General features: G+C 43.7%; 1 protein-coding gene across 4 annotated transcripts in view; it reads right to left on the reverse strand.

The window, feature by feature from the left end:
* Positions 1-930: 930 nt before the first annotated feature.
* Positions 931-27,149, reverse strand: part of NEK6 (NIMA related kinase 6) — a 62,313-nt gene continuing 36,094 nt past the window's right edge. For all 4 annotated transcript variants that reach the window (XM_068413692.1, XM_068413693.1, XM_068413691.1 and 1 more), the window contains exons 3-10: positions 26,361-26,501; positions 25,951-26,013; positions 25,145-25,255; positions 21,771-21,879; positions 20,419-20,526; positions 12,577-12,671; positions 6,967-7,080; positions 931-3,058 (exon numbers count right to left, since the gene is read on the reverse strand). In XM_068413692.1, the coding sequence (XP_068269793.1) occupies positions 2,948-3,058; positions 6,967-7,080; positions 12,577-12,671; positions 20,419-20,526; positions 21,771-21,879; positions 25,145-25,255; positions 25,951-26,013; positions 26,361-26,501 (852 nt within the window). In that variant the 3' untranslated portion in view covers positions 931-2,947. The remainder of the gene's footprint in view (positions 3,059-6,966; positions 7,081-12,576; positions 12,672-20,418; positions 20,527-21,770; positions 21,880-25,144; positions 25,256-25,950; positions 26,014-26,360; positions 26,502-27,149) is intronic.

A 27,149-nucleotide genomic window follows, 5' to 3' on the forward strand; every position in this document is an offset into this window, starting at 1 on the left:
ATCCTACCCTCTCATTTTAGTGCTGTGGGGTGGGCAAGGAAGTTGGACTTTACCTGGACAGATCTGTATTATCCTGGAGCCAAGACCAGGCATCACAGAGTCCTGGGGGGCAGAACCACCACCCTCTACAACAGCTGTTTTGTTACTTCACTCTAGGAACACAAGGGCAAGGGTAAAATGATTCTGCCTAAGCCCAAGTTGATAGGGTTTAATTTAACATCATGTTCTTTTCTGGATGGATACATACCAGATCATGAAATGGCATGAAAATGGTAAGCAGAGGTGGTTCTGAACTGCTGACCTTGACCTACAGCAGACTGCTCCTACTTAGGTTATTGCAGGAAAATAATACTGTTATCATGACATGTTAATATTTATTCTTCCCTGTTTTGCTGTAGATAGAGACAGGATATGGAGTATCTCCAGCCTCCACCCTGGTACACACACTTTAATTTCTAAATTACATGGCTGAAGACAGCATAATTCAAAGTCTAATTGTTACTTACCTGATTTTTCTCCAAGCTTCCACTTGGACCTTTTTGAGTTTGTACTATTTGAGATAAACTGATTTCAAACTGTTTCATACAGCACCACATAATCCTTATTTAAAAAAAAAAAGGAAACCCAAGAAGAGCTGGCTGAAAATCCACCTGCAGAATTATTTTCTCATTGAGGGAAGGTGTGTCAGCTTCAAAAGGATAACTGGTACCAGTCCCTAGTCTTAGCATCCTGCAACAAACATTCACAAAAAACTGTGCTGCAGTTCTGAGGGTGAAGATGCTCAGATGTAGTTTTCCATGGGGACAACTTACGCAGTTTGTCATCTGTTCATCCATTTTCACACACATTTAGGTCTGGTGTCAGGGGTTTTCCTCTTTTACCTCTTCCTTAATACCAGACTTTTTTTCCCCCCTCCTTTAAACAAAGGTGTTTATTTTGTAAATCATTTTTTTATTTATTTAAAAATGCACAATTGCAAAAAATTACCTTTTGAAATACATTTACTTACAAGCACTAATGAATTTCATGTAGCAAGAAAGTGACCAGACTTCCCAAGATACTCACATTTCAGCTGAGCTTCCCTGGAAGCCAAAGGTCCTTTTCCGTGTTACACCGAGAGGCGCAGCACAACCCTCCAAGGGGTGGCTGCCACCACGGCTTAAAGGAAAGCTGCAGTGTGGAGTGACAGCCTTCAGCCTCACATCTAAGAGCTGCTAAAGAAGCTGGGTGTAAATTAAACAGGTTAGCAGGGGAGTGGTGGAAGCAATTTGGGGCCTCCACGATATTCTCATGCTGATTTGAATTTCCTGAATCTCTCATGAGAGCAGCAGGCTCAACTTTCTGCTGAGAAGACTCAGTAAAATGGCACCTTGCATTAATGACACCAACATTATTCACAGCAATTAATAGCTTCTCTTTGCTACCTCATATAAATATTTTGAAATTTGATGGGAAGTAGTTGAAGACAGCACTGCAGTTTTCCTTTAAGTAGAGCAAATTAGGTTAAAAAAAAAATCCACTAAAAGCATATATATGTATGTAACCCTCTAACCCTAATCTTATTTCAAAAAAATTAAGGATTGTATGCTTTTCTTAAGAAAAAAAACAAACAGGCACAGGCTGCATTTGAACTGTCACACACAAATCTACAGTTTGGCATGAGCCACCGTCACACGCAGAAGCGGCGCGGGAACAGGACGGGCTTACGGCTTCCCCCGCTCCTCCGAACGGGCCAATGAAATGGAAACACTTGAACGTGAATCCACGTTTGTTCCTAAAGCAGTGAATGTTTTTCATCGACAGTAATGACACAAATCATTGATTCAATGAATGGATTGAGTTGGTTGAAAATTTTCATGTAGTTAAAAGAAGATGACTCCTCAGATCAGGTGGAGATTTTATAAAAATTCACATTCTGTAAATCCGCTTTCACAGTTACATGGATGGGGCTGATCCTCATGTAGACCCAGATACACAAAGCATTTCACTTATTTATTTTTAAAAATTTTTCAGAGTGTTTAAAACACTGCTTTGCTGAAGTTACACCTCTAGTACCTAATGTACTACTGAACCTGTAAAAGTATCTGCACCAAAAGTTAGTTGGCTTCGATAAACACTGGTTTTTAACAACTTGTAGTCTAAAAAGAATCATGCCAAATGGAGAAATAAGTTTAAAAAGAAATCATTTGCAGAAGCAATGCTTGTTTTGGGTCGGTTTGGCATGTTTTTCTTCTTTTTTTTTCCCAGGTACATGCTTAACTCATCTCATTGACTGTAGCCAAGTTAACAGATAAATGCATCAGCAAAATACTCACTCTAAATTTTCAATTAAAAAAAAAAATCTTGAAGCAAATGTGTTTCCCACCCCCCCAACCCTTCCCAGTTCCTAAGTCTGAAGAGGAGGGAATTAATAAAAACACATAAATGGCTGCTTTAAAATATATGAAGTAAAAACTGAATTTGCTATTAACCATTTGCAGAAGAGGCAACGTAGCAGTTATACAAATTACACAAAACCTACTGTAATTCTTACATTAGTATAAAGTGATTTCACCGAAGGAATTATTTCAATATTTCACATTACAGTTAAGATAGAAGGGGTGTGTCAAATGCTCTGACACCCTTGTTAATATAATCTACCCTAGATTAACACACAACAGTTTTAAGAAAGGACCCTTAAATGATCTACGTCTGTAACATGTTATTGGCCTTAAAAAAAAAAAAAAAAAAAAAAAAAATCACTTGCAATACCTCACAGAATCTTCACTTTAAAGCATGACCACCTTGTAGAGTCCTTGTCAAATAACCTGCAGAAATAATGGAGCATCTTGCTACGAGTGCTCAACCCTCTCACTTGTGTGACTAGGCACCAGTCGGTTTCATCTGAGAAAAAAAAATTCAAGTAAGACTAAGCTGTGCTGGCTTCTCGAGAGCGTGCGCCGACGGTTCATGTGCTGGAGGTCCAAACATGCATTTGTTTTGCTATTTGGTGCACGTAACCAACGTCAGGTCTCTGATCCGGATCGGGGTATATGCACATGCTGACCAGCTCCCGCAGCTGAAAGACAGGAAAAGAGGCAAACGTGAACGAGGCCCCTGACGCCTTCCTGGAACAGGCCAGGGAACGTTTGTGCGGCCACCGGAGCCAGCACAGGAGCCGGGAGCCTCTCCTACGCAGGCACGCGTCCGTCTGTCCCGTCCCGTGTCCCCCCGACCCTACCAAAGGACCAGGAAGAACCTTTTCCACCAACCTTCAGCACTGAAGATTTACATCTCCCACACAAGCCAGTGGATTTTACGTTGTCATTTACAACGTGTTAGTAGCACGTACGTACCTGGGGTTCCCTGCTCAGGGGCTGGGGTGGCTCCACAGAGACCCCAACCACCACCCCTCGTCTGTCGCTCCTGACACTGGGAGGTTCCACGCTTTTTTTTTTAAATATCTTTTTTCTTGAGGGTTTTTGATTCACTTCAGGGAACCAGAGCAGAGATGACCAGTGTCATCAGACGACCAGCAGCTCGTGGGCAGCAGGAGCCTGAAGCACGAGCCGGGAGGGGAGCCCGGCGCAGGGGGAGCCAGCGAAGCGCACCAAGGGCGCGGGCTGGGGCAGCGGCGCTGGGCAGAGGGAGGCACCAGCAGGATGGAGACCAAGGGAGGGACAATGAGATCAGCTCAGTACCAGAAATCTGACTGAGCTACAGGCGGGGACAGACTTTTCAGTGAAAATGGGCTCTAAGGGGGAAGCAGAGGGAGGGGTTTAAAACACGTCCCGCACAGAGCTCTCCTGCACAACAACCGCAGTCCCCAACACCAGTCCCTGGTCACAAGTCAGTTCAAGGTTCTTGGTGTAAAAACAGCACTTGTGTATCTTAAGGCACTGGAGCACGGCTGTCAAACACCAGTGTTTCCTAAAAACCTTTGTGAAGAAGAGAGACTGGTCATTGATTATGTTTAATAAATAAAATGCAGAAGGGCTGAAGCCTCCCCACCTCCCAACCCTCTTTATTGTGCACATGAAAGATTGTAGCTTTTAATTATACAGACACTGAAAGCTGCTCGTACCCCCGAGGCGCTGGGAGAAACAGCCTTGAGCCTCTGATCTTCTCACATCCTCCCAGTAGCCACAGTGCCAATTATTTTAATGGTAATTAAAAGCATGACCATACAGCTATCAAGCACACGGCTTCAGCTGCATTGCTGACTGCACCCAGGGAGGCTTTCAGCTCTGGATGGAGCAAGGCCCCTGCTTCAAGTTGTCACTCGGCCTGAGCCCATCTCAGGGGGATTCCTGCAGGGTGGCCCAAGGCACAGTCAGGACGGAGGCCGGGGCACGCAGGCGGCACGGGAAGGGCACGGGGAGCGGCGGTTCCTGCTACCCACCTCGCCTGTCATTTCGTGTGTACGCACCGAGCGCGGCACAAAGCCCCGAGCCGGGCCCTCTCCAGAGTGAGCCCAGCTCCGCTGCTTGGCCCTGGCCCATCCTCTCCTAACTGCTACGGTGACTCTAATTCATCCGAGGTCAGGGGGGTGCTGCCTTTGTAACTGCTGGGACCCCAAAGATTTAATACATACCTCAGCCCTGATCAGACCGACCACCACAAGACACCTACAAACAAACTCAAATGCTTCTAAGGCTCGAGCAGAGCCTGCGCTATCAGTACCATCTGCCCAACCAGTGGCCGTGCTCCCATGTGAATACAGCACTTAAACCACAGCCCGGGAAGTTTTGTCCTCTGCTGATGACCAGGACAGCACAGGCATTTCACCATCATCGACAAGGAACTGGCGGACCAAGCCTTGGTAAGCATCACCAACCAGTATCTCCAGTTCCTAGCAAATTTGTTCCCAATAAAGAAAACTAATCCTGGCTGGAGTCCCGGCTCCCCCTCCTCCTGCTACAAGCAGCACGCCAGTTGATCATGGGAGTATTTGCACTGGTAGCCACAAAAGGCTACAGAGAAGAGGAACATCACTACACGGGAACACCATTACAGAGGCATTCTTCAATAAATGCTCTGCCTTGTTCATCTAAAACAAGGCTGCAACTAGAATATTCATGTGACCAGCAGTCAGCCTGCAGCTGAAGCTTCGCTTCGAGATCGCATTACTGAGGCAGAGGAAAGATGTGCCGATGGCTCCAGAGCATCACCGAGACCTTTGGCAGCGTGGCACGGCCTGATCCTCAGCCCTGCCCTTGGGCAGGAGGACGTAAAGGCTTTACTGCTGTCCCACGTGCTCCCAAACCTGCAGCAGTGACAACACTGGAGTGGCTGTAAAGACTCTGCCCTTTCAGTCTAAAACGGAGACGTTCGCTCTCGAAGGCAAACACGTACGTCCAGCCCAAAGTAACCACCTACCCGCCCGCCACGGGAAGAACAAATTCTTCCTGGTGCCACTTGCTGCTGCTGCAGGCACCTGCCTCCACCATTCCCAGCCTTTCAGAACTGATCCCGCCTGCGTGGTTTGCCGAGCCTGGCTGCTGGGCGACACCAGCACGCCTTCCCCTTTGCCTATCTACTCCAAAAGCATCTGAAAATCCAGTCTTTAAAACTATGCACTAAACCAAATACTGTTTGTGGTGGAGTCACATTGTAATATTCACAAAATTGAAGCTCTCTACGGCTGCAGTCAGGAGCAGCAGCTCACGCAGCGAGAGGAGCTGCAGCCAAAGGCACAGCCCTCCTCAGCCCCTGTCAAGCGCTCTGTTAATGGTGTACGAACACCATCTGGAGCCTCCTTCGCTGGGACCTGGCGCCTTTGAGCTTTAAACCATCCTTCTCACCCCGGATTGTATCACTACACTACACACACTCTTTAGCACTGCCAGAGGGAAGCGAACAGACAGTAATTGTAAAGACAGGAAACACATCTGTCAGCTTACACTAATTCCTGCTGCCAGCAGGCATATCCCGAGACACACGCTCCAACGGCACGGCAAACGTAACGCACAGAGCCGGGACTGGCTGCTACGGCAGCTTGGGGGGGGAAAAAACACCTAAAAAATCCACTTTTCCAGAACAGTTCTCAAAGAATCTTTTTTGCACGAGTTACTTAGCGAGTAAAAAACTAAAATGCAAGATGTGTGGTGCAAGGTCCCTCTCAGGGTGGAGACCAGAGCGTCTGCTGCCAGCCGCGTACGGTATTTCCCCTGCATCCTGCCTCCCGCTCCTCAGAGCTCTGAGGTAGAATAAAACAAAAGAAAACCCCCAAAGGATATGGTGAACATTTAAAATTACATTAGCCATTTCCTTTCAAATAGAAGGCAACTGTAACAGAATGAGGAGGTAAGGAAAAACAGCTGGTTTGTCTAGGTAAGGAAAAAAAAATAACTGAAAAACCCAGCTCAAAAGGCCCTGAAAAAAAACAACACACATGTTGGCAGCTGCAGTGAAACATCGCCGAGCAAGCATGCACAGAGACATTTTTTTTATATACTCCAGTTCAGCTACTGCTCTCCATCCCTCACTTGCATACACACAAAATCCAGACTTCAAAAAGCCCCTGTACAGCTGTTGTATAGATGTTTATTGCATTGAACTAAATAGTTTTCCTCCCCACCCCGTCGTTTTCTTCAAAAAAGAATCTTTCCCCCCTTGTTAGACACTGAAGACTTCATAAACACAAATTTAAGCACTGTTTTTTGGTATATTACTTTAAGGGACAGGAAGGAAGGGAGAGGGCTTTCCCACGGGTCACTCTTGGTTTTTGCCAGTGTAACAGACTTTCAGTTTCAAAATATTCCCCACATTAAGAAATCTCCTTTTCTGTCTTAATTTACCTTGTCAGCAGTCCGACGTCACGACGACAGCTTCCTTAGCCAGCCACGAAGGTACCCCGGACACTCGGGGGTGTCCCGGTTCTACCTGGGCTGTGGGGGCTTCCCTCCCGGGTTCCCTCCCCCTGCACAGGATTAACCTCCCCCGCACCCCCCCCCACACCGCCCTGCAAAAACGCTCCCCACTTACCTTTTCAGAATAATGTTCAGCTGGAAGAGGCGGGTAGTCACACTGCTCTATTTTTTGGCAAAGAGAAAACAGGTTCATTTTATCACCATAGAAAGGACTCTGAAGAGCTGCCATCTGGAGAGAAAAAAACAGAAAACATTTCAGAAACGCAAAGGGTTTCAAGGCCCCCAGTACAGCTGGTTCTGCACCGCCGTGACGCCAGCCCCTGTCCCTGCCTCCCGCCGGAGCCACCCGTGACCACGGCACTCGGCCACCGGGCAGCGCCGAGCCTGGCAAAGGCTCTGCCTTCTCCTGTCCCTGGGATTCCTTCTGCCCAAAACGTTTCAGATGTGGGACGCTGGGTGCATACAGGCAATTCTGCTGGTATACAGAAAAAAGTACCTTTTTTTTAAAAAAAACAAACAAGGAACAGGATGTTCAGACCATCGGGCGATCGGTTAGAAACCAACCGGCTCGAAGATGACTATGAAAACCTCTCACAGACACAACCATCTCTTTAAAAAGCAGCAGCTCTTCTGTCTTTCATAACAGTTTGTCATGGTTTCAGTCTTCCTTGGTTAAGACCATGCTCACTTCATTTGCTCTCTGCGACCGGTAGATTTTTTTAATAGACTGCTACAAAGAATAGATGGATTATTTTTGGATATTTAGCTACCTAGAACATGGAGAATCTTACAAGTGTGAGCAATGTACTTCAGCCTTTTAAAAAACCCCAAGATGACCTCAAAACAAACATCCCCTCCTGCTGGAAGTCTGCTATTTAGAAAAGAGCATCCCAGGCAGATTTGGGAACCAAACTACTGAAACTTTCCCTAACCAGTGTGGTCTTTTCCCTCTTTCAATTCTGCTTCATGAATCCAGTATTCGCATCTCCAAAAATACGACAGATGTCCAAGACAAACAGGCTGTTCACGCAGCAAGGAGAGCATGATGGAAGGCTCTGGGTGGGGAAGAATTCCTTCCAGGGCACGCGGAGCCTCCTTCCAAAGATATGTTTATATTGTACTTAAGTCTCAGGAAGGAAACTCCATCTTTGTGTGGGGAAAACCGTTTACAAGTTCTCTACCAGGAGATCTAAACAAACATGGAACGATGAGCCTCAGAAAAACAGCGGCAGCAACACAGGCATTTTAGAGCTGACAAGATGGGGCTGAAGTCGTGTCTATTAACGGGACGCACGATGAGCTGAGCGCCTCCCGCTCACGGTCCCACCCCAGGCCCCAAGCCCAGCAGGCCCACCCGCGGCCGCTGGCCAGGCCCGGCTGCGTATCGAGCACAGCGATACCTGCTCCTAAGGAAGCACCGCTGGGTAACTGTGGGTACTGCCCACTCTGGTTAGATCTTTTTACACCATTTTGCTACAAGCCACATCAAATCATCAAGCTTTTCATACTGAGGCCTGCTACACTTTAATAGGGGGTTATTTGATGATTATTAGTCATTTGCTCATTACCACGCGCCCTGAAAGCGGTCTGAAGGACACTGGCTTGTTGCTCACATACACAGCAAGCTCCCAGCAGAATTAAAAGAAGTCAATACTAGAGCCTCCACTCTATTATCCTGCAGTTAGGAATCAAGATTGATGGATTATTAGTGATTTGGTGATGGACACGCAGTTCTGATGAGGGCAGGGCTTTGAAACGCCGCGTTCAGGCTGGATCTCCAGCAGCAGGCCGCGGCCCGGCGCAGAGGCGTCCCTGGGCACCGCAGGAGCGGGCTATGGCCGGGGGTGCCTTACCCACACTTCGTGACCATTAACACACGTCCAAGGGTTAAGCAATGCAGGACACATCAAGACAAACTATCCTTGGTTTCAATCATAAACCTATCTTTTAAATATTTTAAAGTTATTCTGTTTCTTCCCTGTTTATTTGCAATACATATAGCTTACTCTGTGACACCAGTGAAAACAGGCCTCAGGTGCAGGGCATCACCCTGTGCCAGACAGCCGTGCAGAGGTAAGGGACCCTCTGCAAGAGTCCTGAGCTGTTACAAGAAGTAATCAGGTTATCTCCTTATGTACCACCAGAGTAAGATATTTTTCAGGAAGCTCTTCCAGAGGTATTTATCAGATATCCAGAGAGGCTTATAAATGGCAATACAAAATACATGAAGGTACCCAAATTACACTGAAGGACACAACGACCTGAGTACACAGCTCCCAAAAACATCTCAGAAAATCCCAGGCTTGTTCAGTTTTCTGTCTGTAACGCTTCATGTAATGTAGCTTGAGGTACTTGCTGTGCTAGTGACACTTACGGTGCGTTACTGCAGGCTGAGCGAGAAGAGGAGTTACACCTTTAACAGCTGCACAAAACAGCAGGTTGGGGAACTGGCACACTTCTACCTTGCTGTGGTTTCACCACTACTATCAGTGGTAACTAAGCTATTGTTAGCTTAGCTAACAACTAAGCTAAGCTATTCCTCATAACCTGACAGACCTGAGGCTGGAGAGGTGCCCGACAGCCTTGTGAACGGAGCCCCCCCAGCCCCGTGCTCGTGGCCTTGTGGAAGTTTTTTGAAGGCAAAAGGTGAAGTTGTATCGCTGTTAGTTCATTACTGTCCTAACAGTAACAGGCAAATCAGTGGGGAAAAAATTACAGACTCCAATTAGAGACTCTAATCTCCAATTAGAGATTGACAGCAAACTGCTCTCCATCAGTTAAAACAAAACTGGAGAGCCCAGCAAGATTGTTCCCAGAAAAACACTAATGGGCGCATTAGGGAAGGCACAGAAGGCAACCAAGGGTTAAAGAAGGTCTCCAAGATTTCAATACAAACATCAATAATGCCAGTAAGGTTGAAAGGGATTTTTCAATTCCCATTAACTTTTCTTTCCAAGTCTAGTTAAGCAGTCATGTCCAAAAGAGGAGGAATGAAAAAGAAACAGGGAAGAGACAGCACACACGTTCTGACTAAGAGAGTCAGATCTGCGGGGGTTGTGACCACAGGCACTCCAAATATCTCACTAACTACAGTTGTGATGCTACGTTGGGGTTTGCTCCTGACATTTGGATTAGAGCAATTACCACAGGACAGCTAGATCGCCATTTAAAATGACCACCATGCAGTATGACTGGTTAAAAAAATATACACGGGAATCACTGTTAGTGCTTAAATTGATCGTCTGGCTAGAACTGCTAAAGTCATCGCTTGCAGCTATATTCTGGGAATTAACAACTTATTTTTATCCCCTCTAAGTTATCTTGCTGACAGATATCTACAGGAAGTGCAGGATGAAGACAGTTCCTACTACATTGATAAGACTTAATAAAAGTCACTGTATGATTATCAATGTCAAAGTTAAGTGGTGCTATGTGGCATCACATCCCAAACCCCTCAATGCTCCCTAAGTGGATTCCAGTGGACACGTGTGTCTCTGAAGGCAATTTGTACATTAAATCTCTCTGCAGCTTATCTACACAATCTATCTGGAGAAATATCAGAAGTGACTCATAACCAAACATCCCTTCCTTACTTTTAAGCCAAATGGAAAAACAATCTTGTTATGAGAAATTAGCAAAGACAAAATACAGCTCCTTCAAAGACATACCAATTTGATTTTTTAATTTTCCAAATTCTAGAGAGTTTAAAAAGTCAAGCAACTCTTATCTACTGAACACAGAATTGATAACTGCCCAGTCCTCCTTGGAATTCACAAAATCTCACAGCTCATGTTCACAAAGTTAAGGCTTACCTATGTAGGAAGTAAATTTAAATTTGGCTTCACGTGCCAAATCTTTCAGGTTACTCTAAGTCCTGCTACTCCTACCAGAGAATTACGTTTAGTGCGCAATTAAGTCAGCTTCTTGAAATACAAGGAGTACCAAGACTACTGTGCCATAAGGGGACCATATTGCCTGCAACAAAAACACATCTTAGCACAACGCTAAATATTTCTCTCTGCATAAATCTGGAATCCCCTCTCCAGCAGGGCTCAGCCTGGGGAGCGCCTCGGAGCAGGCTGCTGGAGAAGCTGTACCCTGCAGCTGCGAACGCGTAGCATGTCCAACTTGGGCGACTTCGGCTGGTACTGACAGACTTGGCAAGTCCAACACACCGTGGCAGGGCCAAAGTCCTCGACGCAGCAAAGCCTTAAACTGACAATTCCTCTTTACGCCCAACGCATGAAGCGTACCCGGAACTGTTCAGCACCATGACTTACTGGAGCTCAGGCTTCCTTCCCCTCTTCCCACGGAAGAGTCTCCATTTTCCTTTTCAAAGGCCACCAGCAGACCCAGGCACATACAGCTATACTGTACCATTCCAGTTCTCACTATCCCATTAGAGGCATTACAAGCAAACCCACCCTTTACAAAAAAATACCAGTTTTTCAATGGTGTGTTGCTGCTGCTTCAGAAATTATTAAAAGTCTCATGAGTCGAGCCCCCAAGATTGCTTAAGTCCCTCTAGCAGGATTTTATCCATTTATTTCACCGAGTTTCCAGCACCAATCTCTCTCTGCAGATGCACACCAAGGACAGGAGGTTACCTCACTGAACACGCATTTTGTTGTACCAGGTGAGTGCTCTTCCCCAAAATACATAAACAGTGACAAGTTACAGGAAAATTTACTTGTATATCATTTTGTCCTAAAAGGTTTGTTTAATCAACTAGCTGAAGTACATGCTTAACTATAGTAGTTTTCACATCTGACGTGCTCACAAAATAAATTACATTTCTGTTTATTCTCTAATTCCATGTGGTTATGAGAAATTGTAGTGACAAGCAAAATGTCATCAGTTCACATAATTTATTATCCAAAGAGGATATGAGCAATATTCTTATCACTAAATATCCCAGGGATTTTTAATTCTCTGGGCTGGGATAAAAGCTTTCTCAATGTTGACATGCACTTTCACTTGAATTCAAAGATGCATACATTTAAAAAAAGATCAAGATTAGATTATAAATGAGTACAAGACTGTTCAATACCCTTTGATCCCTGCTAAAAATGAAATCACAAATCTCAAAGTACTGTTATAATATCATAGCACTTATTTTCAAAAATATATGTAATAACTTTCAAGGAAAATTTGCACACCATGTCATTCATACAAAGCGTGCCTGCTTTGTGTCTGTGCACTAGGCTAGAAGACAATGTACAATTAGAAAAAATTCCAGCTACAGTCTAATAAAGTTAGAGAAACTGATTTCACATTACATAAACACTCTTATTTTTCTTTATTGAAAGCTCCCAAAATCAAAATATTCCAATTGGTCAGAATTCTATTTAACAAGCCAGAAGCTTACATGCAAATGAATTTGCTATTTTTAAAACAAATGCAGCATATTCAGGAGAAGCTACGACTATGCTGCCCTAACAACAGCTCTGCTCACAGTAGGAAGAACGAGCACAGTAAGCTGCCTTGTTTGTGTCTGTACACTCAACATCTACTGTGACCTACGAAATTAGCTTTGCACGAGTACTGTGCTGTATGGCACAACCCCTGTGTTGTTCATGCTCAAAAAGCACATGATGAGCACAAAGAGTTAACTTTTCATGAGGTTTCTCAACAATTAAGCTACAGTACGTCTGACTTACTCAGTTCCTGTACCACACCGTGTGGTTAAGACAAACTTGGGAAAAAAAAGTTAGAAGATACTTGCCTCATACAATAAACAGCCCAAAGACCAGACATCAGATTTAAAGTTATAGCCATTCTCATGTATTCTTTCTGGGGACATATAGTATGGAGTTCCCACTGTAAAAAACAAACAAACAAAGAGTTATCGTCTTAAAAAGTGACTGTGCAACTTGTATTATACAGAAGTTTGACTTCATTAAAGGATTAGGTTTAGCATGAACAGCTAATTAGAAGAGATTGGCACAAAAATCTGGAAGCAAATCATGGATTCGAAGGTGTAGAACCAAGTATGTCATCACCTACAGAGCTAGAGGACTGGTGAACATTACTGAAAATATCTTCTGTATTTTTGAAATTTGAGGAACGCTTTCTTCCCCTTGCAGTCTTCCAAGTACCTTCAGAGTGTCTCAGATGGACAGAGCAGTCATAAAGGATCATCCTCCTTTGGTTCACTCAACAGCACTGAAACTGCAAGTTAGATGTCACGAATGTACTCTGCTAAAACAAGAATCCCGTGACAGCAGATCAGCTGAACGTTCACCTGGCACACGCTGCACCAGCAGCATGACAGGGCGGCTCCAGAGGTGACAGGGTACCTGTTTAGGAGTTCAGGAGACCATTTACTGCAGCACAGAAATGGAAGTTACAAGCCCAGCACCAGACAGGTATTCAAAAAACTTTCTGAAAGACCCAGGATAATAATTCCAGACTTTAAAATACTGCTCCAACTTGCAGTCATGTCAGAAGCTGTGGGATTTCTATGTACTTCCAGAAGTCTGTATTTTATCAAAAGACATTTACTCCAGCATTTTGGACAGGAGTTACAGGAAATTATTAATAAATTCCTTACCTCAAAAAGGTTCTTTTTTAAATCCTAAGTAAGTTTCAGTTGTGGTACTGAAAATACAAGACATCCTGGCAGTCTCAACTACATCAAATAACCCTCAGATACATCATTTATTAAAACATCCAAGGACTCTTTTCTCCTGCTTCCCCTGCTTGCCTGTCCCCTGTCATTTTATTTTTTTTTTTGCTTTTGGCATTCCAGTGTATCCTTCTCCTAATTAAAGACCTTTCCTCACAAGATGGCAAGTGTTTAATTTGCCTGTAACATTCGGTTTACAATTTCTCCATCTGAAATGCTGACTGCAGACAGCTGGGAGACTAACAAGAAGACGAAGGATGGTGTTAGAGGTGGAGGGGGAAGGACAGCCACCACCTTCCCCCACGTTCCTAAGGAGGGGTTTGCACACTGTAGGAAACAAATGAGTCACAGGGCAGAAAGCAACAGCTTTTGGAAAGGCAAAAGTCAACCCCTGCTGAGTGCACAGATGACCCAGCACAAAGCTGCTGCCATCAGTGCGATACCTGAACAAAACCACCTCTGGCTTAGCCCACGCCGTGCTAAGTATACATGAGTCCAAATCTTAACTGCATTCCTCTGTCATCAGCATCCAAACAGAAGCTGGAAATCAGAGAAATACAACAATCTTCTCTTAGGTCATTTAGTCAAAACAAAGAGCATTGATTTGCAATTAGTACTGTCAATGCTTAATTTTGCAAATTCTATACAAACTACAACACGGAAAAAAAACCCACATGGAGATTATTGTATTTCCATGCTCAGTAATACCACATCCAGCCTAGGAGCATGCCAAACCAACACTGTCCCAGATCTGGCTGGGTTTAATTGCCAGGGAGAGGCCTCTGTGTGTGGATGAGACCAGAGCTCTGTTAACAGTTACATATTTTTAACAGACCGCACAGAGCAACTTCACAGAACACCAAAAGCAGACAGGACGCACTCAAAGAACCCAGCAAGGCTTTCCGTGGATCTCTCCCACGTGCACACAAGATGTGCACAAGGGGCAGCACAGCTCTCCAAGTGATTCCCACACATTTGCCAGATTTCTGTACGAGAGCTGACTTGCTTGGAAGAGCACTGATTCATTTTCCTGCTTAAAAATATGCAGCTGCAGAAAAAACGGTGATTCATTACGTGAAGTTCTTGAAGACAGTTTTGGAAGCCCCCACTGAGCACTAGTGTACAAGACGCTCCCCTACCTTCAACTTCTCAGCGCTGCTGCCTTTCCCCCATCTGCCAGGAGCGTTAGCAGAGCAGATGAAGCAGGAGACCTGCTAGCCCTGCACTGACAGCAAGCACAGGAGCTGAGCACGGGCCGACAGCAGCACGCAACTGGCAGGAGGGAACACAAAGATCATTCCCACTCTTGCTCCCCAAAGTCTTCGTGCTTCAGAGTGCTGCTGCCAGGGGCGGCATCCAGCTGTAGCTGTTCTTGCCATCAGTTATTCTGGGTCACTGCATGACAAGCTCAGAGCAAATAATAACGTGGGGGCTCTAAAGTTATGGCCTCGCCTTCCACGTTAGCAGGGCTCTGCTTGGGAGGCTAAAATTGTCGCTTCAGATCATGCCTTAGAAGGACCCTCGATCAAAGCAGGATGACAGGGTTTGTAACACGGATGAGCGCGTTATGGTTCGTATTTGATCTCCTGGGCATTAGTCTGTTCCATTACATTAACAGGCCTGTGGGGCAGCCCAGCCTGAGCTGGTTTTATGCGCTCTACCTTGCACATTTACCTGCCATTACTGGAGTGTCGTCAGCAAACGTACGAACAAGCAGGTCTCTGCGTTTCAAAACTGATGCATTAATTTTTAAATAACTGTCATGCTAAAACACTGACAAGCCCAATTCTCTTTATGGCCTGTCCAACATCACGTGGGAATCTCCGGTAATGAGCATCTTCCAGAAAACCGCACAAGGCTTCCAGCGCAATCAGTCAGGGCTCGCCATTGCATCACATTAGTCAATTTGACAAGAACAGTCTAATCGGAGACTATTAATCAGAAACTTTCCTTGGTATTTGCCCTGCTGAAAATACAAATATTGTTCAGATTCACTATTAATCACCAGCTGGTGAAGTAATGCATTTAGAGTTACGAAGGTTGCCAAATGGTAGAGGGGATTATGACTAAGTAAGCATCTTCCCGTTCTATTCCTGAAAGTCAAAACACTTCACTTGACTATCAGCACACTCCAGCAATACCAGAACATTTCTTCCTACTCTCCCAGCACTGTCTGTGTGCACAGCTACAACACCCACATGGACCAGAACAGCTCTGGGGTATCTGCAACACCCAAGTTAGGGAAATGTTAATTATTCCAAGTTAGATTAAGAGCAGAGTCTCTTGCTTCACCAGGAAAACACACAGACAAAGGCAGCAAAGTTATTCCAGAAACAAAATTCAAACTCCTTTCCTCTCATATACAGTCTGAACTAAAACCCCCGCCTGTGCAGCTACAGCAGCCAGTGTGCATAGGTACCCCGAGCTGAATTCCCACATCTGCCACAGAAGCACCCAGCTGAAGAGCTACATCAGTTCTGAACGCAGCAAGTCTCCCACTGCACAGGGAAGATCATGCCCAGTCGTTATAAAAACATTTTTCAGCTTGAATCGGAGTTTTGCTGTTGTGAAAGTGACACTGGCCAGGTTATTAGTACAGTCACACACACAGGGCCGTTATTTTCCATACAGAGCTTCTCCCTGTACAAATACAGCTCAGCCAGGGATCAACGCTTCCTCTGAAATTCATCCTTAGCTGCACATAGGCAGAAACAAGAGAAAATCTGATTCGTGCTTTTAGGAGGCTCTATCAGAGTCTCATTCACTGAATTTCACGTACCACATACGAGCCTCTTGCAGCAGCTGCCCCCGGCACCTTTAGGCAGGTTGTCATTAGGCTGAAATCAGTGCAGAATATTTCCAAATATTTTAATAGGCTCTATACGCTGGGCTTTTTTAAATGCTGTAAAAAACAAGCATCTCTTCAAATTAATCAAATTCCACAGCGATATTTGGCTGCAGAGTACAAGAAGAACAAGTGATAAGGAATGCTTTTGTTGTTCCACCTTCAGCAGCACCTTCCAGCTAATCTTTAATACTGAGCTGAACAGTGTTTCTGAATCTATCACTTCTCTTTCTCACAGCAGGGAACAGAGTTCTGAATATGAAAGAACCTAACAAATTCTGACCTTTATTGTATCTTTACAGAGTATTCCCAGTTTCAAACCACAAGATATCAGAGCACAACGTGGGCCTCAAAGGGGTAACACTGATTAAAGCATTCCTTCATTCTAGAGATGTTCCACTCCTGTCAAAACAAACTTTGCAATGTTTTGAAATACTTGCCATTTTTGAAACATGCTCATTACAAATGAAAAAGGCAAAGAACTATGCTCAAAAACCTGAGATGCCATCCATGAGTAACAAAAAAAATCCAGTTTTTAAAATAATAATTATTTCCACAACTATTAGATTAGCTTTAACATGTAAGACACACTATTACATATTTCATTAACATACATACAGTTGACAAAAATATTTTAGTATGTTTTAATAATATCTGGTGGTGCAAACACAGCAGGGAAGCAATTCTACTTGAAAATGAAAGTCCATAACTCTCACCTGTCTCATCTCTCCGGACACGCTCGTAGGTTACCAAGAAACATCTACAGCATTAGTTACAAGGAGCCTAGTTCGTAGTATGCGTTTCTAAACGCTTGCATCCCTTGGGGTGGATGGCCAACAAGAAGGCTGAGGTCTTTTCCCAGAGGGAGAACTTGGGAATTCGCTCAACTTTTGGGACCTAGCTACCAGTGGTCATAGGCACTACAATATATGTTAAATTCCTTCAAATCTCAGTGTGAGGTACTCCCACTAATTGTTTCAAGGGGGAAAAAGAGAAAAAAAAAGATTAAATCTACTTATTCTTACAAAAGAGAATAAATATTTTGTGCATAATATTGCAGCTGTTTTTACAAGACCTGTTGCTCTAAGCTCTATTTTTTCCCTGAGTATTTAATTACACACACAACCCTGCCAAAGTCCTCACAGTTTTTTGGTTTTGGTTTTCACATGTAGGCAGCACAATACACCTGCAGTAATTCTGCAGCAATCTTTTCTTCCACAAATACTGTACTACACGCACAGACCAAAGTTTCTCAAAATGCACAGAATATTGGCTGGTGAAATTTTAAGCGGATTTTCTGTGTCCATTTTTTCTTAACAAGTACTGCTTACTAGCCCCTTGAAGTACTGTGATTTTATTTCAGATGCAAACTGGCTTGGCAAGCAAAAGAAAAAAAGAAAAAACAAATAGTCCTTTTATAAAAGAGCTCTTCTCACGACTGCCGTTACTCCCTGTTCGCCCTCACATCCAACAAGAAACCAGAAGGAACACGTAACACCCCACGTACTCCAATTCACGGCTATCTGCATGTTCTAAACTGGGAAGCTTTGAGTTATATACATGCCCCAAAAGGAAAATCTGCTCCAAGTGTATTCTTGTCCAAGAATAAATAACAAATCATCTGCTCCAAAACAAGACTATTCTGTGTAAAATTGGGGGTTTTTTTTTGGTTTGGTTTTCTTTTTTCCTTTTCTTTTTTCTTCAAAATGTAAAGCTTTGGATAATGTCAAGTTTATTTGGCTAAAAATGGGCAGTATACAAGTTCACAATAAAGTTACCCTTTTTAATATTAATGGCAATTCTCTATATTTATTACAGCTTCTAGTAAAACAGAATTTACCAGACTACTGTTAAGTTTTCCACAGTCTATGCAGTTTTCAAACATGCTCTTCTATTTATAATTTCTGCCTTATAACTACTTAGGTTTTATACCAAAGTTAATGACTTAAAGTTTCTAACAAGCATCTTAGAAAAGCCTTAAACAAGATATTCCTCTGGATGCCCACCTCAGAGATCAACAAAATAAATAACGGACACAATCAAACATTAACAACAGACATAAAAATACTCCTAGCCCTATTAAATCTTGAATGAAAGAGACGACACCGTGTTGTAACAAGAAGTAGTAAAATTCACCTTAGCTACACTCATTACCTTTAAAACATGGGAGTTTTCTGGTAAAGCTTGTGCACAAAGAGCTCTCCCCTACAGAAAAGCACCTCCTGTCTTCTCTCACAAGCCACAGAGGGCCAAGGGAAAGCGGCAGCAGAGGGGCACCTGTGGACCTCCCCACACCCTCCAGCGCCGGCCGCTCGCTGGTGTGTATCACCCCTCCCACAACACCGCTGCCTTTCCCAACACAGTGTTGTTACTCAGTGAGACAGGAGGTGTCCATGTTTCCCCTCTCGCAGGTCTGCCCGTGGAGGCTGTCCAGGGGCTGGGGCTCTCCCTGCCTCACGGTCACCCGCTGCCCCGGCGATGCTCCCGCCCGGCCGTGCTGCCGGTCAGGCATCCCGCCGTCGCTCCGAGCAAGGCGCTCGCCTGCATCTCGTGAGCTGTGTATGGGCAAATCTTTCATTTTTCTTTCATTACCCCGGCATGTACTGTCACTTAATTTTTATGTATGCAATCCTTCCTGACAAATATGATCTGCTGCCTGGTAATTCATCTGACGTTCATTCTGTTCCTTGCTCTAATTACGGCTCCCATTCCTGACACGGCGGCGGCTGCGCTGCCGCAGCCCGGTGGTACACCTGTCAGATGGGTCGTGGCACTGCCTAATGCCCTTTTATGCCAGTCTGATGCTAGCAAATACAAAGAAAGAAAAAAATGAGATGAATATATTTGCATAAGCCGCGTGTTCAATTCATGGGTCAGCAGCCAGAGAAATGATGGTTCAGGGCGGTTGCCGGGGCAACGCGGCTACGGGAAGTGCCCGGCATCACAGCCTGGGCCTGCGCGGGTACCACGCTCCAGCTTGCGTGGTGTTCATCACTCACAGCTACTTAAACAAATGTCTTAATTAAACCAAAACCAAGATCAGTAGAATTCCTGCTGCTACAAAACCTCTTTGTCTGGCAAATTACCAAAAAGAAAAGCTTCAAGTCTGCTTATTTTTCGATTGTAAAAGTGTTCTTTTTACTTGGAAACAAGAGCCACTGGACATGGTGGTGTGTCCACCACATGACACACTGTCCCCAGTATCACTCACTGCTACTCCTTTATCATTTTGCACCTTATTCACCTGGTTCCAGGATGCTGCTGATGTGAGGAAGGGCAAGGCTCATGCAGAAGAGGCTTAACTCTTCCCACACGAGCTTTCTCAATTAAGAGAGAGCAACCCCGGTAAAGGTCACATGCTTGGCTTACATGTGCAGCCAGTTTCCGAGCCCCAATTTATTCTTATTAATATAATAAGTGCAGCAGTCAAACTAGATAAGATCACATAATTAGACATGATCATATTTTTGCCTGCTCAGATGATGTGATTGTAACTTTCTGTGAAGAGGGTTCATTTTAATCTATTAAGTATAGTGTCTATATAACCTAGGATAGCTTTTGATGCAAAGGAAAATCTCCTATTTTATGAAAGTAAACTATAGAAATGCCCCTGAGATATGTGGAAGACATTAAGAAAACTTGAATCTTTAAAGCTGAAGCTGAGTTTCAAGTGAAGTCCCTTTTTGGAATGGACGAACCGTTGAGGGCTTTGAACACTTCCCTCACCTCAGACGACAGTCACAACCCCTGTGTTCAGGGTGAGACGGCTGACCAGCATCTGCTAAAAATGGTGCTGGGGTAATGTCTAATTCCAGTAAGCAGAGTGCAGGCAAACACCCTATTTAGAGTGGAAAAGCTGCATTTGTTACATTTGCTGTAAATCATACACTTACCAGGCCAGACCTTCCAGCAAAAAAATATCAAGTGGAGTTTTAAACCAAAAAATACCTATTAATTTCACATGAAGAGTATTTAAAACACATATCACCGAAAATATAGTATGTGTCCACTGAATCAAGCTTCTGTCACAGTAAGAGGACAGACACCCCTTCTTTTGAACATCACAGCTGACAGCTGTACAAGTACCATCTTACCTAAGGAATGTGCTGCAGTGGTTTTAGAACTAAAAAACCGGCCTAATCCAAGATCTCCCAGCTTCACCACCCCTGTGGCTGTTATAAACACGTTGGCTGGTTTTATGTCTGCAAGAAGAAAAAGGTAACAGGTCAAAGCCACAGAAGGTTACTTGGTTCTAATACTGCAATAGTAACATAGCCTGGAGCGCTCTCAGTACAAAAGAGGCTCGAGCAGAACAGGGTTTCTTTATAGCTTTGATAGGCTGAATCTTCCCAGACTTCAAGCTCTGCACATACACAAAAATCAGAGTATACTTCCCAGCACAAAAGAAATACCACTGAGGGAAAATGTAGGAAACAGCACAACAGAACAGAGGCAACCTCTTTAACTGATGGAAATCAAAGAAGTCAGTCTGCCTCTCTTTGGAGATGATCATTGTACTGCCTGCCATGGTCCCCTCGCACCAAGGGCAAATCACTGTCCCACACGGACATAAACTCTGGCCTCTACACAGCCCAGTTTGTTCATGGAGTGTAAAAATTACTAGAACCCCAGTTTCCCAAGCAGTCATGTCACGACTGAGTGAGTGAGGCTCCTTCCTCACGTTAAAGCAGACTAAATGTGTGAGGCTCCAAATTTCAGCCATCTAATTACAGACCTAATTCAGGCACACCTGATAAACTGCATCAGGCAATGTATAAAGGTGCAAAAATGATTACCACGCTGCTGAAAAAGAAACAGTGAAGAATTCATTACTTCAAAGGATAAAGGAAACAACAAGCAGCAGAGATGGGCATTGGTGCCTTTTGGGATATTTGCATTTCCTGGGTCAAGTCCTTCGCAAAGCATTTCATTTACACTGAAAGAGGCAACGTAATTTTTGGACAGAGCTCAAAGTTACAAAAAGTTCTAAGACAAAAGATTCAAAAATAATTAATGAAAATGGAGAACAGGTTATGAGAGTGTGGGACGTATTTGTATTAATGTTTCAGAAAAGCTCGCAAGACACAAAAACTCTTCTAAACTCGCTAAGGTCACAGCTAATCTAATGAAGACTGTTTCTTAGAGTTCACTGTATCCAGTAGTCTCAGCATTTTACTTCTGACACTTTTCTAATGGCAAGTTTGACACTTACACTTAATATCAGTGTCTGGAATACAAAGCAGCTCATCTTCCTAATACCACACTCACTTCGGCCTGGATCCTTTAACAATGAGGCAAAGAGACAGAAGGAGAAATCCATCTTGCAACCTCCAGCCTCTCTAAACATGCATTGGCTGAACATCAGCATAATTGTTTTTGAATGTAGGCGCTTACTAATTGGAACATTATATTATTATTCAGTGAAAAGAGACTGAATTAATGTTACCTCTGTGCATCACCCTGCGGGAGTGCATGTGTTCAACTGCACTGCATAACTGCACAAAATATTTCCACACCGTCCTTTCCGGGATTAACCGTTTCTGCTTTTTAAAATACTGTGGGAGGAAATAAATAAAAGATCAGTGAAAAAGCAACATATTTGACTCGTTCCTGGACTCATGTTAGTCAGCTGCAGGTTGCTCCTGGCTTCCAGATCCGCAGCAGCACGACTTTTCTTCTGATTAGCTTTTAACTCCTTCCCTCTGTATGTAAACTTCTACGCAGTTCACTAATTAACAACTATTATGAAAAATACGCTTAAATAGGTTTGACATTTTTGAATGGACACAAATTATAATTAGCATTAATCTCCTTAATTACCTTGCAAAACATATTTAATGCCTCAAAACAACAAACGTCTCAAATATTTTGCCTTGAGTAACAAAAGATCATTAAAAAAAATCTTGCAAACATTCATTATTGTACAGTCTATTAACAACAACAAGGTAATCTGTTTCCCCTTTTTAAAAGGTGGCCAGAGCATCTATAAAGTATCCATATTTCTTCTGTGAACAGGCAGAATAACATGTTCTATTTCATGCATAACAGGAATACTAAATTAACGGAACTCTCTCTAGTGAGACAGAAAGACACCACTGATCAAGAGAGACAGGGATCTGGAAGTCCCGTTGTGTGTGTGCATTTCTGCAGCGCCGAGCCTCGCTGTGGCCGGCCTCAGCGGGCCTCTGGGTGCTAACAGCTCTCAGTGAAATACTCGTAAGCATAACGCACACAGCACGGAGGAGTGCGGCACGGTGACGCTCCTCTGGAATACTGGAGTCTTCTTCCTGAGCAACTTATGGGAAGAACGAGCTGCACACTCCAGTGAAGGCTAAACTTTACCTATCTTCAACTACTCTTTTTTCCATTTCAGAACTGCACAACGCCGTACCCCCTCCTAGCACACTGCAACTGCCTTTCTTTGGCACTGCACCCTTGAGATTTCCATCGGCATCGTGCAAGAGCAAGAATAAAGGGAGGAATCGGCTGTTGCCCCTTTCTGCATCTTGTGCTTCTCCCTCTCAGTACAGACATCTGATGTTCATTGTCACATCTTACATTTTAGGTGAAATGCTGTTACTGGTTCGTGTTTGACTAAAGTAATGGCAAATTTTCTTTTGCAGATCAGCTGCGAAGGGGCACGACCGTGCAATTCCCCAGGCAGCAAATCTGACAGATTGCAACAGTTTCAAACCAAAACTTGATAGAGAGCACAGAGGAATTACAGAGGGTGAGGGATAAAGTGTTATATACACAATAAAATTATTTAATTCTCATTAAAGTATTTAAGAGGGGATATGCAAGACCACAAGTGATAATTTTCTAAATGTCATGTCCAATAAGATTCGCCTGACATTTACAAGAAAGTCCCAACTCTCCAGTGGGTTATCCTGCAGCACTCTCTTACACCAGCTTTACAATACCTCATAAATAATGCAGGCACCAGGGGCGTGACAAGGACAGTCCCTGTTTTTATCACTCTCACACCTTCAGAGCGCTGTTACCGCTGTTCCTACCACCACATACGCTTAAACTCCCACGGGACGGGTGGGACGTGGGGGTGACACCGAGGGGCAGGCAGGCAAACTCCACGTCTGCAGTCAGAGCTGTATTTAGGAGGAGCCTTTTGTTCCCTCTTGGTTTTAGGTTTTTTCCTCTATTAAAAAAAAATGAATTCCAAGATTTGTAACAATGGAAAAAAGTCATTTATATGACCTTGAAAAAACCCAGTGCATCTTCTTCATGCCTGCGATAAACACGTGGGAAAAGAGACCAGACTGGGGAGTGCTGGCAGAAAGAACGCAAGTTACAGTGCTGTTCAAGTTATCAACCTAACAATCTACAAATTATGTTTTGGAAAATGTAACTCCTATTTATAATGACATAAAAAATAATTTAAAAAAATTAAACAACCAACCCTGATAGATGAACCAACGTATTTATCAGTAGGGAAAGTTTTAAACTAAGAACTGAGAGAAAAAAATGCAAATATTTTATATGATGATATCTCACAATTATGTAGGTAAAACTTTTTATAAGCTAAGACTTAAAAATCAAGCAAACCACTTGCACACCTCAGGATGATCACAGCCCTACCTCCTGCTCTCACAGTCCTCACTTTTTCTTCACTTTTAACTGCAACTACAAAAAGCCTGAGAGATAAACTGCAAGTTTTCCAGCACCTGCTGGGAAAATGGTAAAACATATGAGAAGCCACAAGAAAACCGTGGAAGATAAAAACCCACAGGAGCTCTCCCCAGGCAGAAGGACAACCTGTCTCCGCAGCCCTCGGCAAGCACAGCCAAGGCCGCGGGCGCAGGAGCCACCGGGCCCCCGGGGCAGCGGCACCAGCCCGCGGGCGCAGCTCCGGTCACGGCGGCTCGTCCCCGGGTTCGGGGCAGACCCGAGCGTTGCTAATGCTACCGGGTGGCTGTGGAGTGAGGCCGTATCTGGAATTTTGGGGCTCTCCCCAGCGACGGCTCTGCCAACCGCCTGCTCCCAGCTCGCTCGCCCAGGAGACCCTCCTGTGAGAGGGAGCAGATTTTCATGGATACTGTAAATTTAGCTGCTGACTATGGACTAAACGGGTAACTTGTTTGACAGCCTTTGGCCTAGTGCCTCATAGCTGTGCTGGCAAAGAAAACAAATCTGTTAATAAGATATTTTAACTGTGACAACAAGGAGGAGGAGAACTTTCCAAACATTCATTTATGATAATTACAGAATAATGATAGCAAAAAAACAGGTAAAACATGGAGGGGAGGTTGAGAGTGCTAACAAACATGATATAACACATCTGTTCTCACAAGGGATGTATGTCTAAAGATTAACATGTCAAAGAAAATATAAAAGCAGGTGGTAACAGCTTAACTAAAGCTGGTTTGCAGCAATACAAGTATTCCTAAGAGCAACATAAGAGAAGAGCAAGTACTTGAAACATTTTCTCAAACCCAAATCCCCACTGCAAAGAAAGTCAATACACATCCCTGAATGTCTTCAGAGTGGCAGCCAGGCTACGCGAATAGTGAAACTAACAATAATTAAGTGTCCCCATCAATCACAGACTGGATACAAGTCCCACCAAACCACCCAGAGGCTCGCTCCCTTCCGAAGCAGCACCCAGAACCAAGTGGCATAGCTTGGTGTATTTCAAACGCCACCAGACCCTTCGGTTTAGGCTCTGGAAGCACCTTGTGGGTGTGCAAAACTGCAAGAGGAGGAGAAAAGTGCTTCTAGCACAGACCTGCTTACTCCCAACTGTCTCGTGTCTCTACCTACTCCTGGAAGTTTGCAGCACCTCTAGCACGGACACGTCCTTACCTTAATCATCTGAGAGAGATCACCAGCGTCAGCCAGTTCCAGGACAATGTTAAGTTCATTGTCTTCAATAAAAGAATCCAAATACTTAATTATATTGGGGTGGTTCAGTTGCTGCAGATAAAAGGAATGCAAGAAGAAAATTTATAATGCTCTAGTAACAGCTCCAAGATACAATACCTGTACTGTTCTTGCAATCATTATGCAAAACAGTTCATAATAGGTGCAACTACAAACTGTGCTCTGGGTTATTATAGACAAAAATCCTGTAGGACATATCATTTATCGCAAGCACAGCGATGTTCTACCAACATTTTGAAATAAATTACTGAAATGGAAAAAATCACTAGTTGGTTTAATCACTTAAAAAACACTCTCTGGTTTCAGAGCCTTTATCTAAACTGCCATTTTCTAGGTGTGATATGTATACATATACATACATGACATGCAAAACTGTTTTCCTATTTAGCTAGTTCATTAACTAGTTTATTTTAAAGTGATAAACAACTCAGAACACAGAAAGGGCAGAATTTACATGCCTCTCTGAAAGAGGAGTACTTGTGCTTTTTTAATGACAAAGATTTTTAATAGATTCCTTAGACTATAGGCAGAAAACTCAATAAAATTAAACTTTAAGACAAAACTCTGGCATTGCGCAGGCATTCTAGCTTGCAAAAGAAAGCATCGTCTATTGAGATCATTGCGTGTGCTCTAAGCTTTATCTGCCATAAAAGGTAAATGACTGTTACCAACCTGAAAATGATTTTTTTCCTGAAAACAACGGAAGAAGTCATTGTAAAAATTCTTACCTTCAAGAGGTCAATTTCTTTAATGCAATCTTGCCTAGCCTTGGCATCCATCATTTCAAAAATCTTCAAAGACAAAAACGTAGAAGATGAAAATGAAACAACAACAAAAAAGAATTTCATATTTTAACAAGAAATTGGTCTTTCCTCTCCCCATGTGTATATCCTCTACTGTAACGAGTACACACACAATCCCCACATCAAAGAAAGATCAATGTTTTCTTTATTTTGAAACCACTAAAGGGCTGGCGATAGAGTAAAACTAATTTTAGAACCTGTAGGTAATATTCTAAGCAGCACACAAAATAAAGGTACTAGTTTGTGAATTTGCTGTCGTGATTTTCAAAACATAGTTAGTTTAGTTACTCTTAATTTCACAAGGTAAATGTCCAAGGTTTCACTTAAATGCTCACCTGAACTTTCTTTAATGCCACAGGTTTTCTGTCCAGAAGACAAGTTGCTTTGTAAACTTCACTGAATTGTCCTCGTCCAATCTTTTTCTCTATCTGAAAATCTGCCAGTGTGCAGCGATACGGGTACGACGTTAAATGTCTCTGTTCAGGTCAAAAGAAATTAAATCAATGAACAAGAAAAAGTGATGTAAAAACATGAACTTGCATTCCCAATCTGTCGTCTTTATGATCACAAACTAGCGGTTTCTATGACTAACCATATTCAGGAGGATAAACTCCTCACAGTCAGGACTGCCCAGCAACAAAGAAATTTGGTGTGCAACGGACAACGGAGTGGTCTGGCTTTCCTTTTCCCACCGCACGAGCAACAGCACAACGAGGATTACGTACTCCCATGGACTAGGAATTGCTCCCTAGAGTCACCCTGGTCTCTTCTGTAATTAACGTGACTGCTAACCAAGGTTTAAAAAAGAAATTATGAAAATTAGTTACTTAAGTTGCCACCCACGCCAAGTGGCATACCTTTAATCTTCAGCATCTTGAGCCATTTCAGAGTTCCCACCCAAAGCCACAAAAAGAGAAGCACCCAAGGGCTGGGGTGAGGGCTTCCCGGGGACACAGCCGTCTGCAGCTGAATCTTGAGCAGACAACCCCAGCACAGGGGTCCAGGGAGAGCAGGCCAGGAGGGCTGGATGTTTTCAGGAGATGATGCTACCACTGCCATTGCCTAACCCGGAGGGGTGGGGCTGAAGCAAGACTTAAAATGCAGGTAAAGCTTTCAGTCCAGCA

This window comes from Nyctibius grandis, chromosome 16, assembly GCF_013368605.1.
Source record: "Nyctibius grandis isolate bNycGra1 chromosome 16, bNycGra1.pri, whole genome shotgun sequence".
NCBI lineage: Eukaryota > Metazoa > Chordata > Aves > Nyctibiiformes > Nyctibiidae > Nyctibius > Nyctibius grandis.